The sequence below is a fragment of the Chamaea fasciata genome, unplaced genomic scaffold (assembly GCF_029207755.1).
Source record: "Chamaea fasciata isolate MVZ Bird 193981 ecotype frontalis unplaced genomic scaffold, bChaFas1.0.hap1 SCAF_16, whole genome shotgun sequence".
Classification (NCBI taxonomy): domain Eukaryota; kingdom Metazoa; phylum Chordata; class Aves; order Passeriformes; family Sylviidae; genus Chamaea; species Chamaea fasciata.
Genome location: NW_027094101.1, coordinates 7,806,058 through 7,818,534, shown reverse-complemented (window position 1 = coordinate 7,818,534; position 12,477 = coordinate 7,806,058). Strand labels below are relative to the sequence as shown.

At 49.0% G+C, this 12,477-nt stretch overlaps 1 protein-coding gene across 5 annotated transcripts in view; it reads left to right on the top strand.

The window, feature by feature from the left end:
• Window positions 1-12,128, top strand: part of RNF216 (ring finger protein 216) — a 76,811-nt gene extending 64,683 nt beyond the window's left edge. For all 5 annotated transcript variants that reach the window (XM_066197816.1, XM_066197819.1, XM_066197815.1 and 2 more), the window contains 3 exons: window positions 22-244; window positions 8,126-8,195; window positions 8,655-12,128. In XM_066197816.1, coding sequence (XP_066053913.1) covers window positions 22-244; window positions 8,126-8,195; window positions 8,655-8,974 — 613 coding nt within the window. In that variant the 3' untranslated portion in view covers window positions 8,975-12,128. The remainder of the gene's footprint in view (window positions 1-21; window positions 245-8,125; window positions 8,196-8,654) is intronic.
• Window positions 12,129-12,477: the final 349 nt, after the last annotated feature.

Below are 12,477 nucleotides of genomic sequence, written 5' to 3'. Positions count from 1 at the left end.
TAATTCTCCCTCATCTTGCAGTGAGGAGAAGATGACAGCCGCCCGGATTAGGAAATGCCACAAGTGTGGGACGGGCCTGATTAAGTCGGAGGGCTGTAACCGCATGTCGTGCCGCTGCGGCGCCCAGATGTGCTACCTGTGCCGGGCTGCCATCAACGGCTACGACCACTTCTGCCAGCACCCCCGCTCCCCTGGGGCACCCTGCCAGGACTGTGCCAAGTGCTCCCTCTGGACAGACCCCACAGTAAGTAACAAAGGGTTTTTGTGAATGATTCTCACCCCAGTTTCAATCACTGTCCACACCGACACGTTGAAATACACACATTCCACCGGGGGAAAACGGTTTTAGCCAGCACAGCTTTTACCTTTCCCAAGGAAGCTAAAAAACCACACTGGGAACCTGCAATAGCAGAGTCACATCTGACCACAGCTTGGAAGGAGTTGGTGTTGCTTTAAAATCAACTCCTGTCAGATGAGGGCTTTGGCTGGAAGTGCTCTGAGTGCTGTTCAGGAGAGCGAGGCTTGTGGAAGGAGCTGATGCTGGCACCAGGCACAGTAGCCAGCATTGGGATTATTGGGACTCATTCCTACTTTTGCAGCTGAGATGGTGTTGGCATGGCTTGGCATCTGGAGGCAAGGGGAATTGTGGTTTTGGTGCCCAGATGATCTGAATGCTGGCTGTGAATCCTGTCACCGAGATGGACCCATCAGAAAACTGCCTGCAAGCCTGGAGTTGTAGTTGGGTCCGTTCTCTGCGCTGTTGTCAACAGCTGCAGAGGGAAAGCTGAAGCGTGGAGTTAGTTGTGAGAGAAGCCATAGTAATTTAATACAGCTCATATCTGTGACAGGCTTCGGAAAACTTGCTGCAGCAAATAAGTTTCTGTAAATAGAGGTCTTCAATACTGTAAATCCAGGAGTGTTGGAAGGAGCAGGAGTTGAATTTCCTGATTTTAGCGAAGGTGTAGAGAACATGAATGTGGATCTGGCTTCCCAGGGCTTGCCTAAACTTCCTTTTTCCTAGTGGTTCTTTGTCTTGGGTCTCTGCAGCTTTCCAGGCTGTCCCCAGCCCCCCTGTCTGCAGGGAACGTGCACAATCCTGCATCTGCACAGAGCCAGGGAAAAGCCACTCTAAATCTCTCCCTTCTACCTCCAGGCTCTTGGGGATCTCCCAGCAATGTCACAACCAGCGTAAGCTTCCAAGTCTTCTGCTTGCCGGCTTTTATTCCTTGAATTATCCTGTCAATGTGAGCTGTTAAACTACACACAGACACCTCCTTGCAGGCACCCCTGTAGCGTTTCTGACACCTGGTTGTGAGTTTCTTGGATTCCTGTCCCATTCCTCCTCCTTTTCCAGCAGGATGCGATTCGGGGCTCGGCAGCGCTGGCATCCGTTGTTCCCGTCAGGCTGCTGATTGTGCTGGGGGATGGCATTTGTTCAGAGCCAGAGAAAACATGAGGCCTCTCAAAAAAAGCTCGTACTGTACTTTCAAATAAATAAAGAAATAAGCAGCACAAAGAGGCCACTGTCACCAGGCCCTTTCCACCTCTCTAATTAACCAATGTTGTGGCAAAGAAAAATTTCCCACTGTCAGCACAGAGCTGGCACTGCCTGCTCTTTTATTATTTAATTATTTTTTGAATGATGGAGTGCTGGTGGGCTGGGGAGGTGAAGCTGGGTGACTGTCCTTGCTGCAGTGCAGAGAGTAACACAAAACTCAGCTGTTGGTTTGAAGCTGCAATGTTGTACCTGTGTGCATGGTCCTCCCTCATAAGGGGCTTAGGGCCACCAACCCATCCCCTCCAGGGTGATCTGTGCTCTCACATGGGACATGGAAACAAGAGTTTTAGCCTGGTAGATGTAAAGAGAGAAATGGAATTTGAGTCTCAACATGGAGATTTGAAAGAGCAAACGACCATTGCATCAGTAGTGTTCTGTCCTTTTCCAGGGATAACGTCCATCCAAGGCATGACCTTTGAAGGATCTGGTTTGAGTCGAAATCCCTATTATTTACAGCAAAATTCAGGTTTCTTTAAAATAGGGAACCTTTGTTCTTTTCCAAATGTTTAAGGTTTTCCCAGTCTGAAACAAATCTTGTGAAAGTATAAGTAAACCTATTCATTAGCTTGGGTTAAAAACAAATTAAAGACAGTCCTCTAGGAATGGCAGCATCTGTTAGTCTTTGTCTCAAATGATCTTGAGAGAGTAAAGCAGAGGCTTCAAAATTTTCCATAATTAAAGGTTAGTTAAAATCTTGTCCCTAAGCTGTAATCAGGCTGGAGTCTGATGTAGAAGTATCAGTGCAATATTTGCTGGCTCTGAGACAAGCTGCAGTCCTGCTGTGGTGATCAGCTTCCAGGGAGGCCAGGCAGGAATTGTTTCATCCCTGCATTTCTTCTGGAGCTAATTGGTGTCCCGCACCCCTGTAGGAGGTGCCAGGAGCCCTTCCCAGGAAGCTGCTTGGCCAAAAGTCCTCGTGTTCCCTGGTCCACGCGGGCTCTGGCTCTGCTCTGCGGGAGCTGCAGGAGAGGCTGATGCAACATTGCCGGAGACAAAGCTCGGGAGGGAGCAGTGGGAATAAAGCTGTTAGAAAGCATCCAGAGGAGAGATGGTGGAAGGCCTTGAAGGGAAGCTCCCTGAGGAGTGGTTGAGGTTATTTGGTTTGTTTGTCTGGAGGAGACTGAGGGGAGACTCACTGGGGGCTGCAGCTCCTCCTGAGAGGCAGCACAGGGACAGCTCTGGTCTCTGCTCCCTGTGTGCAGGGACAGGACCCAAGGGAATGGCTGGAGCTGTGTCAGGGAAGTTTGGGTTGGATACCAGGAAAAGGTTCTTCACCCAAAGGGTGCTGGGGCACTGAAGAGGCTCCCCAGGGAATGGGCAGAGCCCCAAGGCTGCCAGAGCTCCAGGAGCATTTGGACAACACCAGGCACAGGGCAGGATTGTTGAGTGTCCTGTGCAGGGCCAGGAGTTGGCACTGGATGATCCTTGTGGATCCCGCCCAACTCAGGACATTTTATGATTCTCTGAATTGGCTCTGGGTTGTCGAGGCTCTATTTGCCCTGATTCCTAAATATCTGTAGCAAACCTATGGCTGCTTGTGTGCATTTCATCCAGTTTTTACAAATCCTGGGATGCAATGTGATTAATGCATTCTGGCTGTTTTGGTAAACCAGGTTCTGCTCTCAAACGTATTATTTTGAGTTTAATATTCATCTTTGGGCTATCAGTAATATTGCACAGAGGCTTTTTTTGGCTTTAAAGTTTTAAGATGTTTTCAGTAAACTCTTGAAACCCTCCCAAAGGCCAATCGTTAAAGTTCAAAGCAGAAGACTAATCATCATGAGGTGTTTGCAATTATCCCTCCTTCTGGTGTTATAAAAAGATGATGTTGAGAAAAGACTGTGTAAAACTTCAAATGCATCAAGGAAATGCATGAAGTGCACAGAGCTGCCTTTAGGATTTGGAAGCAAGGGGTGGGGGGGGGGAAGCTCCCCTAAATTTAGGATGTGGAGTTTGTGGCGGGTTTGGGGTTTTTTTAACTGTTATAAAATGCTTCAATCATAAGCATATGGTTAATCCAGGGAATCCACAGAAAGCCATCGGTACGGAATGCCTGTTGCTAAAATAACTCTGCATTTCTTGAACGCCGGCGTGTGCTTCGTCCCCATGCCGGCCCCCCTTTTCCTGCAGCACTGCGGATGCCCTGTTCCAGTTACAACACAGCCTGCTTTTATCCCTGCTTCCTGCTGCATGGAGGAGCACGCCGGAGACAGCCCATGCCTGTTCTTGCTCAGGCTCTCCGCAGCTGATCTGGGAATGATTTGAAACAAAACCCCTTAGTCCTTTGGAAGCCTCTGTCGTGAAAAATCATTTCAAGTTTATTAGGAACGGCTGCGGCCACACGTACGTGGAACAAAAGCAAGCAGTAAAGAGGCAGAAAGGGGAAGGCAGCGGTGCTGAAGCACTTTCTAAAGTAGGGGAGGGGTTGCAGAGCCCAGAAATAGGCACCAGGACTCTTGTTTTCCCTCTTTTCAGGAGGCGGCAGCCGCTTCCCGGTGACACTTAATAATTAAAGATAACGAGAAGCACAGGAGATAAAAACAGAGCTTTCAAAAGCTCCCTGGATGGCACTTTTGTTCTGGGCAGAGGAGGTTTTATTTGGGGGGAGGTTGTCTCTGTGTGACTCGCTGAGCTTTTATCTCTTTTGCTGCTGTATTTTCTCGTTCCCAAGGGCAGTTTGTTTCTCCAGCAGCTCTTTCTGCGTGTGGCAGGGCCCTGTGTGGATGCTGGATGAGGCTGCTCTGCAGCAGCATTGTTGTAACAGGCCTCCCTGCCATGAAGAGGTGCCTCTCTTAGCAACCCAGCCCCGCTCCTCTGCTAATCCATCCACAGACCCAGCCATCCGTTCTGCTGTGATTGGCTCCGTGCTCGCCGCATTCCCTGCATTCAATGGCAGAGGGCTGAAAGGAAAAGCTTCCTTCATGGAGAGCCTTTCCCAGGTGGGGGATGGCGAGGGCAGGCTCCCACACTGGTCAGGGATGAGCATTTGTTCTCCTTGGCTACAGGATAGGATGCACAGAGCATCCCACTGCTGGGTCTGGGGCAAAGCTTGGTCCTGTTCAATCACTTGAAAGCACAGCTGCTGCTAATGACCACGTCTGCTTTCTGCAGATAAAGAGTGAATGCATCTCAGAGATCCCTTGCATTTTCTTCTTGGCCACCTCCCTTCTCCCGTGATGCAGCGGAGTGTGGGGAAGAGCCACGCTGTAGCATTGCCCTGCATTTCCTCTCCGGGAGAAAAGCAGAGTTACATCTTTGCTTAAAAAAACTGCCCAGTGCTGAGACCCCCTCACAGGGTTGGGAGGCTGCTTTTTTCTTTTTTATTTCTTTTTTTTTTTTTGTCTTGCTGTAGGCAAGGCAGCTGACAGGAAGATGACTGTTAACTTGACAAGATAAATGCCTTCAATCCACACAGCCTGTGAACAGGCCATTAAAATTATAATCTAATCCTTTATTAAGGGACTTGAACCCGCTCAGGGAAACGGACACAAGAAGCTTTTGAAATCCTTCTGCAGCCTCCACCCCATGTGATGTTAAAAGGTTTCTCACCACAAAACCAGCCATAAGTGTGCTAATGAAATCTTAATTTTCAGTGTGGGTGCTTTACCCCTCGATGAATCTGTCATCTTTCTAATTACTGTGGTATTAAAAAACAGCCTTTGCTTCCAAAGAATTAGAAGTGATTTGCAAGATTCACTAAAATAGCACCAGGACTTATTTGTTATTTGTTTTTTTGTTTTTTTTTTTTTTAATTCTGACCTGCACAGTATGTATTAGGCAGAACTTGTGGCATCAGCTTTCTTTCAGAACATCCTAAAATTATCTTGCTGTTTACATATCATCAATTCTTTTGTTCCATCTGGGATGTGGATCTTTCCTAAATACTGCAGGTATTGAACAGTGCTGTGTATTCATCACTTGCCAAATTTAATGTCAGCCTCTTAAGTGGGAAAGTGCTTGTTGTGCAGTGTATTTTTTTTTTGTTCTTTTGATATTAATGGATACCAGTCTTTCAGAAATACTGGTGCAAAAAAAAAAAAAAAATCCAAGCTAAGTCTTGGTATGTGGGATTAAGTGTAAGCACTTCTTAACCTTCCAGTGGGAAAACACACTTTTATCAGCAGAAAAGCAACAGGGCTGATAAGTTCTGTTCTTGGAGATGTGGATTGTTGTGGCTCTGCTGTGATCTGTGGTTTCAGAGCTAGTCAGGAACTCGTCATCCTGATCCAGGTCTGTTCCTGGCAGGTTTTTGCATCCAGGGTGTGCTCTGAGCTTTGCCCCTCTTGAAACCCCCGAGGGGATGGAGCTGAGTGTGGCTCTGTGGCTGCTGCTCTTTGGGGGGATGTGTTTTATGTTGTCCTAGGGAACTCTGGGGGTCAGTTTGGAGGTCTGGCAGATGGGCTTTGCTGTTCCCTGTTTCCCTCGGCGCTCTGGGAGCCGCAGTAATCGAATCCAGCATCACCTTGGGCCAGTGCAGCTGGCTCCAGCCCCGGGGCAGATGGATGTGTCCAGCCCCATTAGGGGGAGGTCAGCTGCAGTTTAAACTGGGAGGCTGGAGCAGCCCTGGCTGCAGAAGGATCTGGTAAAGTTGTCTTTGATGTGTCCGGTTTTGTGCAGGACTGACCGGAGCTGCAGCATCAGGGCTGGGGACAGGAAGGGGGGTGTCCTTGGGAAGGAGCACTTCACAGGATTCATCTTAGATTTTTGTTGGAAAGGTCTTTAAAACTCATCTTGTTCCACCTCCTGCCACAGGCAGGAACACCTTCCACTATCCCAGGTTGCTCCAAGTCCCATCCAGCCTGGCCTTGGACACTTCAAGGGATGGAGCAGCCACAGCTTCTCTGGGCAGCTGTGCCAGGGCCTCCCCACCCTCCCACCAAAGAGTTTACTCTGTAATCACAGACTTAGACTAAAGTAAAAGCATTTTGTTAAGTTAAATGGCACATTTCTAGGCTTTAAGGTGAGGTTTATCCTTTGTGTGAGGAAAGGAGATACTGGGTGATCTTGCTCAGCTGAGCTTAAAATATATTTCTTGTCACATAAACCTTCAGGTACATCTTCTCCAGTAAGTGGCAATAAAATGGGAGTGGTGGCTGTGTCCATTTTCAACAGCATTGCAAAATATAGTCAGAGAAGGAAAAATAAAAATGAAGTCTTAAAGCTTGAAACCAAGCTTTGAGAGCACTGCTGGGGCAGCAAAAGAGCAGGAGATGTTTGGTTGCCTGTGGAGCATGCCCACGTGGTTTTCCAGCCAGGAAAACTGATACTTGGGGGGTAGTTAGGCATTCCATGTAGGCTCAGAAGAGCCATTCTTCAGCAGGTTTATGGAGACAGATAGGCTGTAATTAACACCCCATGCAAGCAGCCTGCTTGGGAAAGAAAAAAAAAAAAAAAAAAAAAAAAAAAAAAAAAAAAAAAAAAAAAAAAAAAGCATGTCCTGGAAAGTCTTAATTTTAACCACAGACTCACAGAATAATAAAAGGGAGGGAAGTATTGAGTTTTTGGCTTTCTGCGCATCAAGATAACTTCAGTCTCCCAGGGAAACCTTATCTGCTGGTGGAGGAGGGGACTTCTCCATAAGCTTCCCAGGCTGTACATGTGCAGGACTGTCAGCTGGGGACTGGGAAGCTTAAAATCATTTCAGTGTAGCTGCATGCACGAAGCATATTTTGGATTTAGTTCCAGAGCACTCTTCAAAATAAGGGATATTTTTCACGTTAAGAGCGTTCAGGAAGAAATTTATGTGTTTTGGCAGTACTGAAATGAAGGTGACTAAAACAAGCAGAGTCTTGTGCTTTGTGGAGTACTTGGGACTCAGGGTTCCAAACACTGTCCTGGAGGTTTGGCTGCTCTCCCTGAAATCTCCAGGTTTGATTTCATCCCCACAGACATGCAGAAACTCACCTGAGGCTTCATTGCATTGTTGGGTCTCACTGATGCACCTTTGAGTTAAGAGACCTGAAGGTGATGAGAGGCAGAAGGACAATTTCAATTTCTGGCTTGTCCTTGTGTTCTCAGTGAGCAGCAGCCCTGAATATTCTTGCTATAACCTCTAGACAGACATTAAAGAAACATATTTCGATTTATGCCCTTCTCAGAGTTACAGATAAGATCTAAATGGCACCATTTAGCTACTAGAGCCAGGATTTAAGTTGTGTTAATTCCAGCTGTTGGGCCAAAAACTCCACAAGTGCTAGGATAATGTAAATATTTAATAGACTATTGCCATTAAAAAGATTAACAGCTCTTCAGAGGGGTGGAGCTGGGTTGCAGTTCTCTGGTTTTCATCAAGTCAATGAATTTTAGTGCTGATCTCCCTGGAAAGCTGATCCAAGCATCTTGGTCATACTCCACAGAGTGCAGGTTATTTGTGCTGCTGCAGTTCCCCCATCACAACTTTGCTTTTGGATGAATCTAGGCCAGCCCCAAACGAGGACAATTCAGCCAAATTAGTTTCTCTTGGTTTTCCCTGTGAAAATGGGCTGGAAAGAAAAGCAGCACTGAAAGAACAGAAAGCTGCTGCAATAGGAATTATCCCACTGATTCTTGGTATTCCTTGATTTTTAGGAAGACGATGAGAAGATAATTCATGAGATTCAGAAGGAGGCCGAAGAGGAGCAAAGGAAGAAGAATGGGGGTAAGTCACTGTCGGGATCAGACTGAGGATGGATGATGGGACAGCACAGGGTTCCCAGCTACTGATGGGTCTCTGGACCTTCACTGGATTCTGTTCCTCCGGGGAACTGGTTTGTTTTTAAAGTGCTGTTGCCTGCAGATTTTTGCTGGGATTGTGAGCAAGCACAAGATTTGTGTCCAGCTCTCATGTGGCACTTGGTATTGTGTCTGCTTGGCAGAGTAGCTGAGGGGGAGCAAAACCTCTGAGCTGTGTCGTGGGGGGCACAGGGGCACAGAAGGAAATGTTCCCCCATTTGTGGGGTGGTGTTTATGAAAGGAACCAGGCTGGAGAGCTCATGGAGCAAGGGGCCAGCAGTGGATGCGCTTGGAACGGGGGTTGCCGATGGCAAATGTCAGCCCGTGGACTGAGCTCGGGGGGGGTTCATTTGTGGGGTGACTCTGTGCTCTCCTCCCCGTGCAGAGAACAGCTTCAAGCGCATCGGCCCTCCCGTGGAGAAGCCCGTGGAGAAAATCCAGAGGATCGAGGTCATCCCCAGGCCGGTTCCTCAGAACTTCCACCAGCCCCGGATGCCGCCGTACCCCTTTGTGCACCCCCCGTTCCCTCTGCCCCCCGTGCGCCCCATGTACAACAACATCCCCCTCAACATCGGCCCCATCCCCGCCCCCTACGTGCCGCCCCTGCCCAACATGAGAGTCAACTTTGACTTTCCCCAGATCAACGTGCAGCTGGAGCACAACCTGCCTATGCACTTTGGCCCTCAGCCCCGGCACCGGTTCTGACCTGCCCCCCCAGAGCACTTGGCAGAGTCACTGCAGGGCAAAGCCACCCCATAACGTCCCCCCTCCCCACTCCAGCCCCTCTGGGGTTTAGCCAGCAGCCAGGGGACTCCGTGTCCCTGCGCTGCACCCCCTCCAGGGCTTCTCCAAACCTTTGCAATCCGACATTTCAACCTGTGCTGCAACAGGGTTTGGTGCTACATTTCCCAGGGGTGGAATTCCTCCCTGAGCTGGGCATCCAGATGTTTCGTTTTGACAAAGCCTGTTCAGGCAGCTGTTGGGAGGAAAAGTGAGGCTTTGTGGAACACTGGGATACAGCCGTTCCTTGGGGAATTTCCAAAATTCCTGCCTTCCTGCTGGCCAGAGCAGCAAAGTGAGTCTTGGGGGAAGGGAGGAGACTTTTGGCATTCAAGTAAGCATAAGACTTTCAGGAGTGAGGTAACAGGAGGCAGCTGCCCCAGCCGCCTGCCTGTGGTGAGCCTCAGGACTGTGTTCCTGTGTTCTCCAGCACCCCTGTATCCTGCTGGCACTTCCCAGCAGAAATAAATTGTTCAAAAGCAAGTCAATGTAGCATTTTTTGTGTTCCTCACTCTCCAAGCAGAGCGAGGGGCTGCAGCAGCTGTCCTGTTGCTGAGGTCTTGGTAGGAAGCCCACAGCCATGTTCTGTTTGGGGCTGTTAGGAAGTGGCAGGAGATTTGGGGCACCCAAATCTTTGGCTGGGACTGAACTTGCCCCCCTTGAAGGGCTCTGTTTTTCCCCCCAAAGATGTGTGCCCCTCAGCTTCTGAAACGTGGCCTTTGCTTTGCTGTTCTCATCTGGCATCCCGAACCTCCCCCAGCTTCTGGCTGCAGTGCTCAGGCAGCTGCTGGAGCCACCTGGAGCCAGAGCTGTGCCCTTTATTGCAAAAACTGCCTGGGAAACACCCAGACAGACATGTAGGCAGTAATGTGTCCTGTGGTAGGAAAAATGGAAATGCTGTAGCTGCAGCAAGCTGGGAGCCCCCATACCCAAACCCTCACAACCCAATGGGCAGCTGGAGCCTCATGCTGCAGGAAGCTGGCTGCTTCCACAGCACCAGATAACTCATGAAAATGTGTGTGTCAGCTTAAACTGGCTTTGGAAAAGCGTGTTAAAAGTTAAACCTGAGTATTGCTGGGCTTTGAAAGTGAGGGAAAAGCAAAACTTCCTTCTGAGAAGTGGGGGTTGCAGTGCTGGGCTGTGGGAGGAGGGTGGCACAAAGCCCTTTCTCCACAGCCCTTGGCTGTGCTGTCTGGTACAGGCCCCATCTAGAAAAGAAAATGGTTGGAGTGGAAAGAACCCTCTTCCCAAGAATGTTGGGCTGGCTTTTAGCAGCCCAGTTGTGCTGTTGTTCTCCAAATGTTTTGCTCTGGCCTTCATCCTGTTCTGTCCTGCTGGGAAGTCTCTGGGTGCATTTCTCTTCCTGTCATTCCCCCCCCTCTATTTCAGCATCCAGGTGTTTTGTGGGTTTGTTTGTTTTTTCAGGTAAAATTCCCTGTCTCCACCTCACAGCTTCTGCCAAAGCCCCATGTGCAGCATTCCAGGACCCCGGATCCCCCCTGGGGTGTGCAGGGAGCACTGGGCACGGGGATCAGTGGGATGCTCCTGGAAAGGGGCCTGGGACAGCATCTGGGGACTGTTGTGCCCAGGAAGGTGTCCCAGACAGGAAGATTTCCATGCCTTTTGGAGCTGAGTGTTTCTCCTATTGCCTGTGGGTCGAACATTCCCTGTGGAGCGCTCTGGCTCCTCTGTGCCGTGGCCTCTCTAGCATTAATAACCAACTGCTATTCCCTTGCTGCTGGAATTTTCTGTTTTGAATTCGTTTATTCCTGGCAGCAGTCTGGGGGCTGCAGGAGCTTTATCACTTGCTGCTCAGCTGGGCTTTGACCAGGTTTAAATCCTGCCTTGCGTCGACTGATTCCTGCAGCAGCCAGGAGCGGGAATCCAGTTGGATTTGGGGAGGGAGGGCTTTGTCACAGCAGCTGCTGAGAAAACAGACCCAGGTCGGAAGAAGCGGTAGTGGCTTCCCTTATGGAAAAGGAATCCTGTTTGTTTAATAGCTGAGATTTTCTGGGCTCGGGCTGGTTTGGATGAGCCCTGCAGGCACCCCAAGGCATTTTCCCTTCCTGGTGGGTGCAGGAAGGATCAGGCACTGGAGGCACAGCTCAGCTGCTGAACCAGCGGCCCAAACTGTGAAGGAAATAGGAGGATCATCCAGCAAAAAATGGTGGTCCAGTCCCATCTCTTTGTGTGTTTCCAGGGCTGTGTGGGCATGGAGAACTGAGTCTTGGCAGAGGGAAGTGCAGATGTGGAGCAGAGGGGCTGGAGAAGTGTCGGCAGAGGTGGCAGGGGGAGGTTGGTGGCTGTGATCCATCAGGGTCACTGCTGCCCTGGCACAGCTGTCATGGTCCTGGAGCATACAGAGGGAAGAGAGGGTTCCCTGTGTCCCCTGCCAAAGCCAAGGGCTTGTTTGTGTCCAAGAGAGGATAACTCAGTGCCTGGTCTGTGATGTGCAGGTACACCATGCCCAGCACTGCTCTTCTCCCCAAGGAAACACCAATTGCACCCAAAAACTTGCAGCCCAAGCACGTGGCTGCTTCCCCCCTCAAGATCTCAAGTTGTGTCTGAATCTATGTTGATTTATTTAAAAAAAAAAAAAAAAAAAGCCCAAAACTTACTGAGCCACCAATCCAGCCATGACCTGGTCTCTCAACTCCTGCATCCCATTTTCCCTCCTGCCCCACAGTCTTTGGAACCACTTGTTTGAAGGTTTTGAAGGCAATGAGGAGGTTGCTGTGCCCAGGCTGATCCCCTAACAGGTACTTCTTACAGCTAATTGCAGTGTCCCATTTACTTGCCTTAAAGGTGGAGAGAGAAACTTAGTATTTGCACTTAGCAAAACGTTGTATTAAAAGAAAAGAAAAAGACCTGTAAAGATGTGCATGTTCTGCAACTTTGTATAACAATAGCTAAAATAAATAGGTGGTTTATTAAAAAAGAAAAAAAAAGGAGAAAAAACCAAAAAATATTTTTCTTTACATTCTGGTAGTAAACAGTTCTAATATTCTGTGTGTAAAAAGTTCTTGTATTATATTGTAATTTGAATTTTTGTAAATAAATTTGTGCACTCTGGCTTTCACCTTGTGCTTTTTTTTCAGCCATGACCTTGTCCTCCCATCCTGCCTGTGCCAGCCTGGTGCTGGGACAATGCCAGGGAGTGGAGCCAGATCCCAGCCTGTGCCAGTGGAAACTCCCCAGGTCGCAAGGCAAAAACCCATTTGACCCTCCTGGAACAGCTTAACCTGTTCCATGTGGTCCTGAGGAAAAACTGGATGGGATAGAAAATGGTTTCCAGTCGCTCCTTTAAATGGAAACCAGAATGGGGGGGAAGGCTGAGGGGATTTCCCCTCTTGCTGAAGTGGTGGTGAGTGATGGTAAATGCAGAATCCAGCCTTGAGGGGAGAAAAGGAAATGTGTGCTGGCAGCTG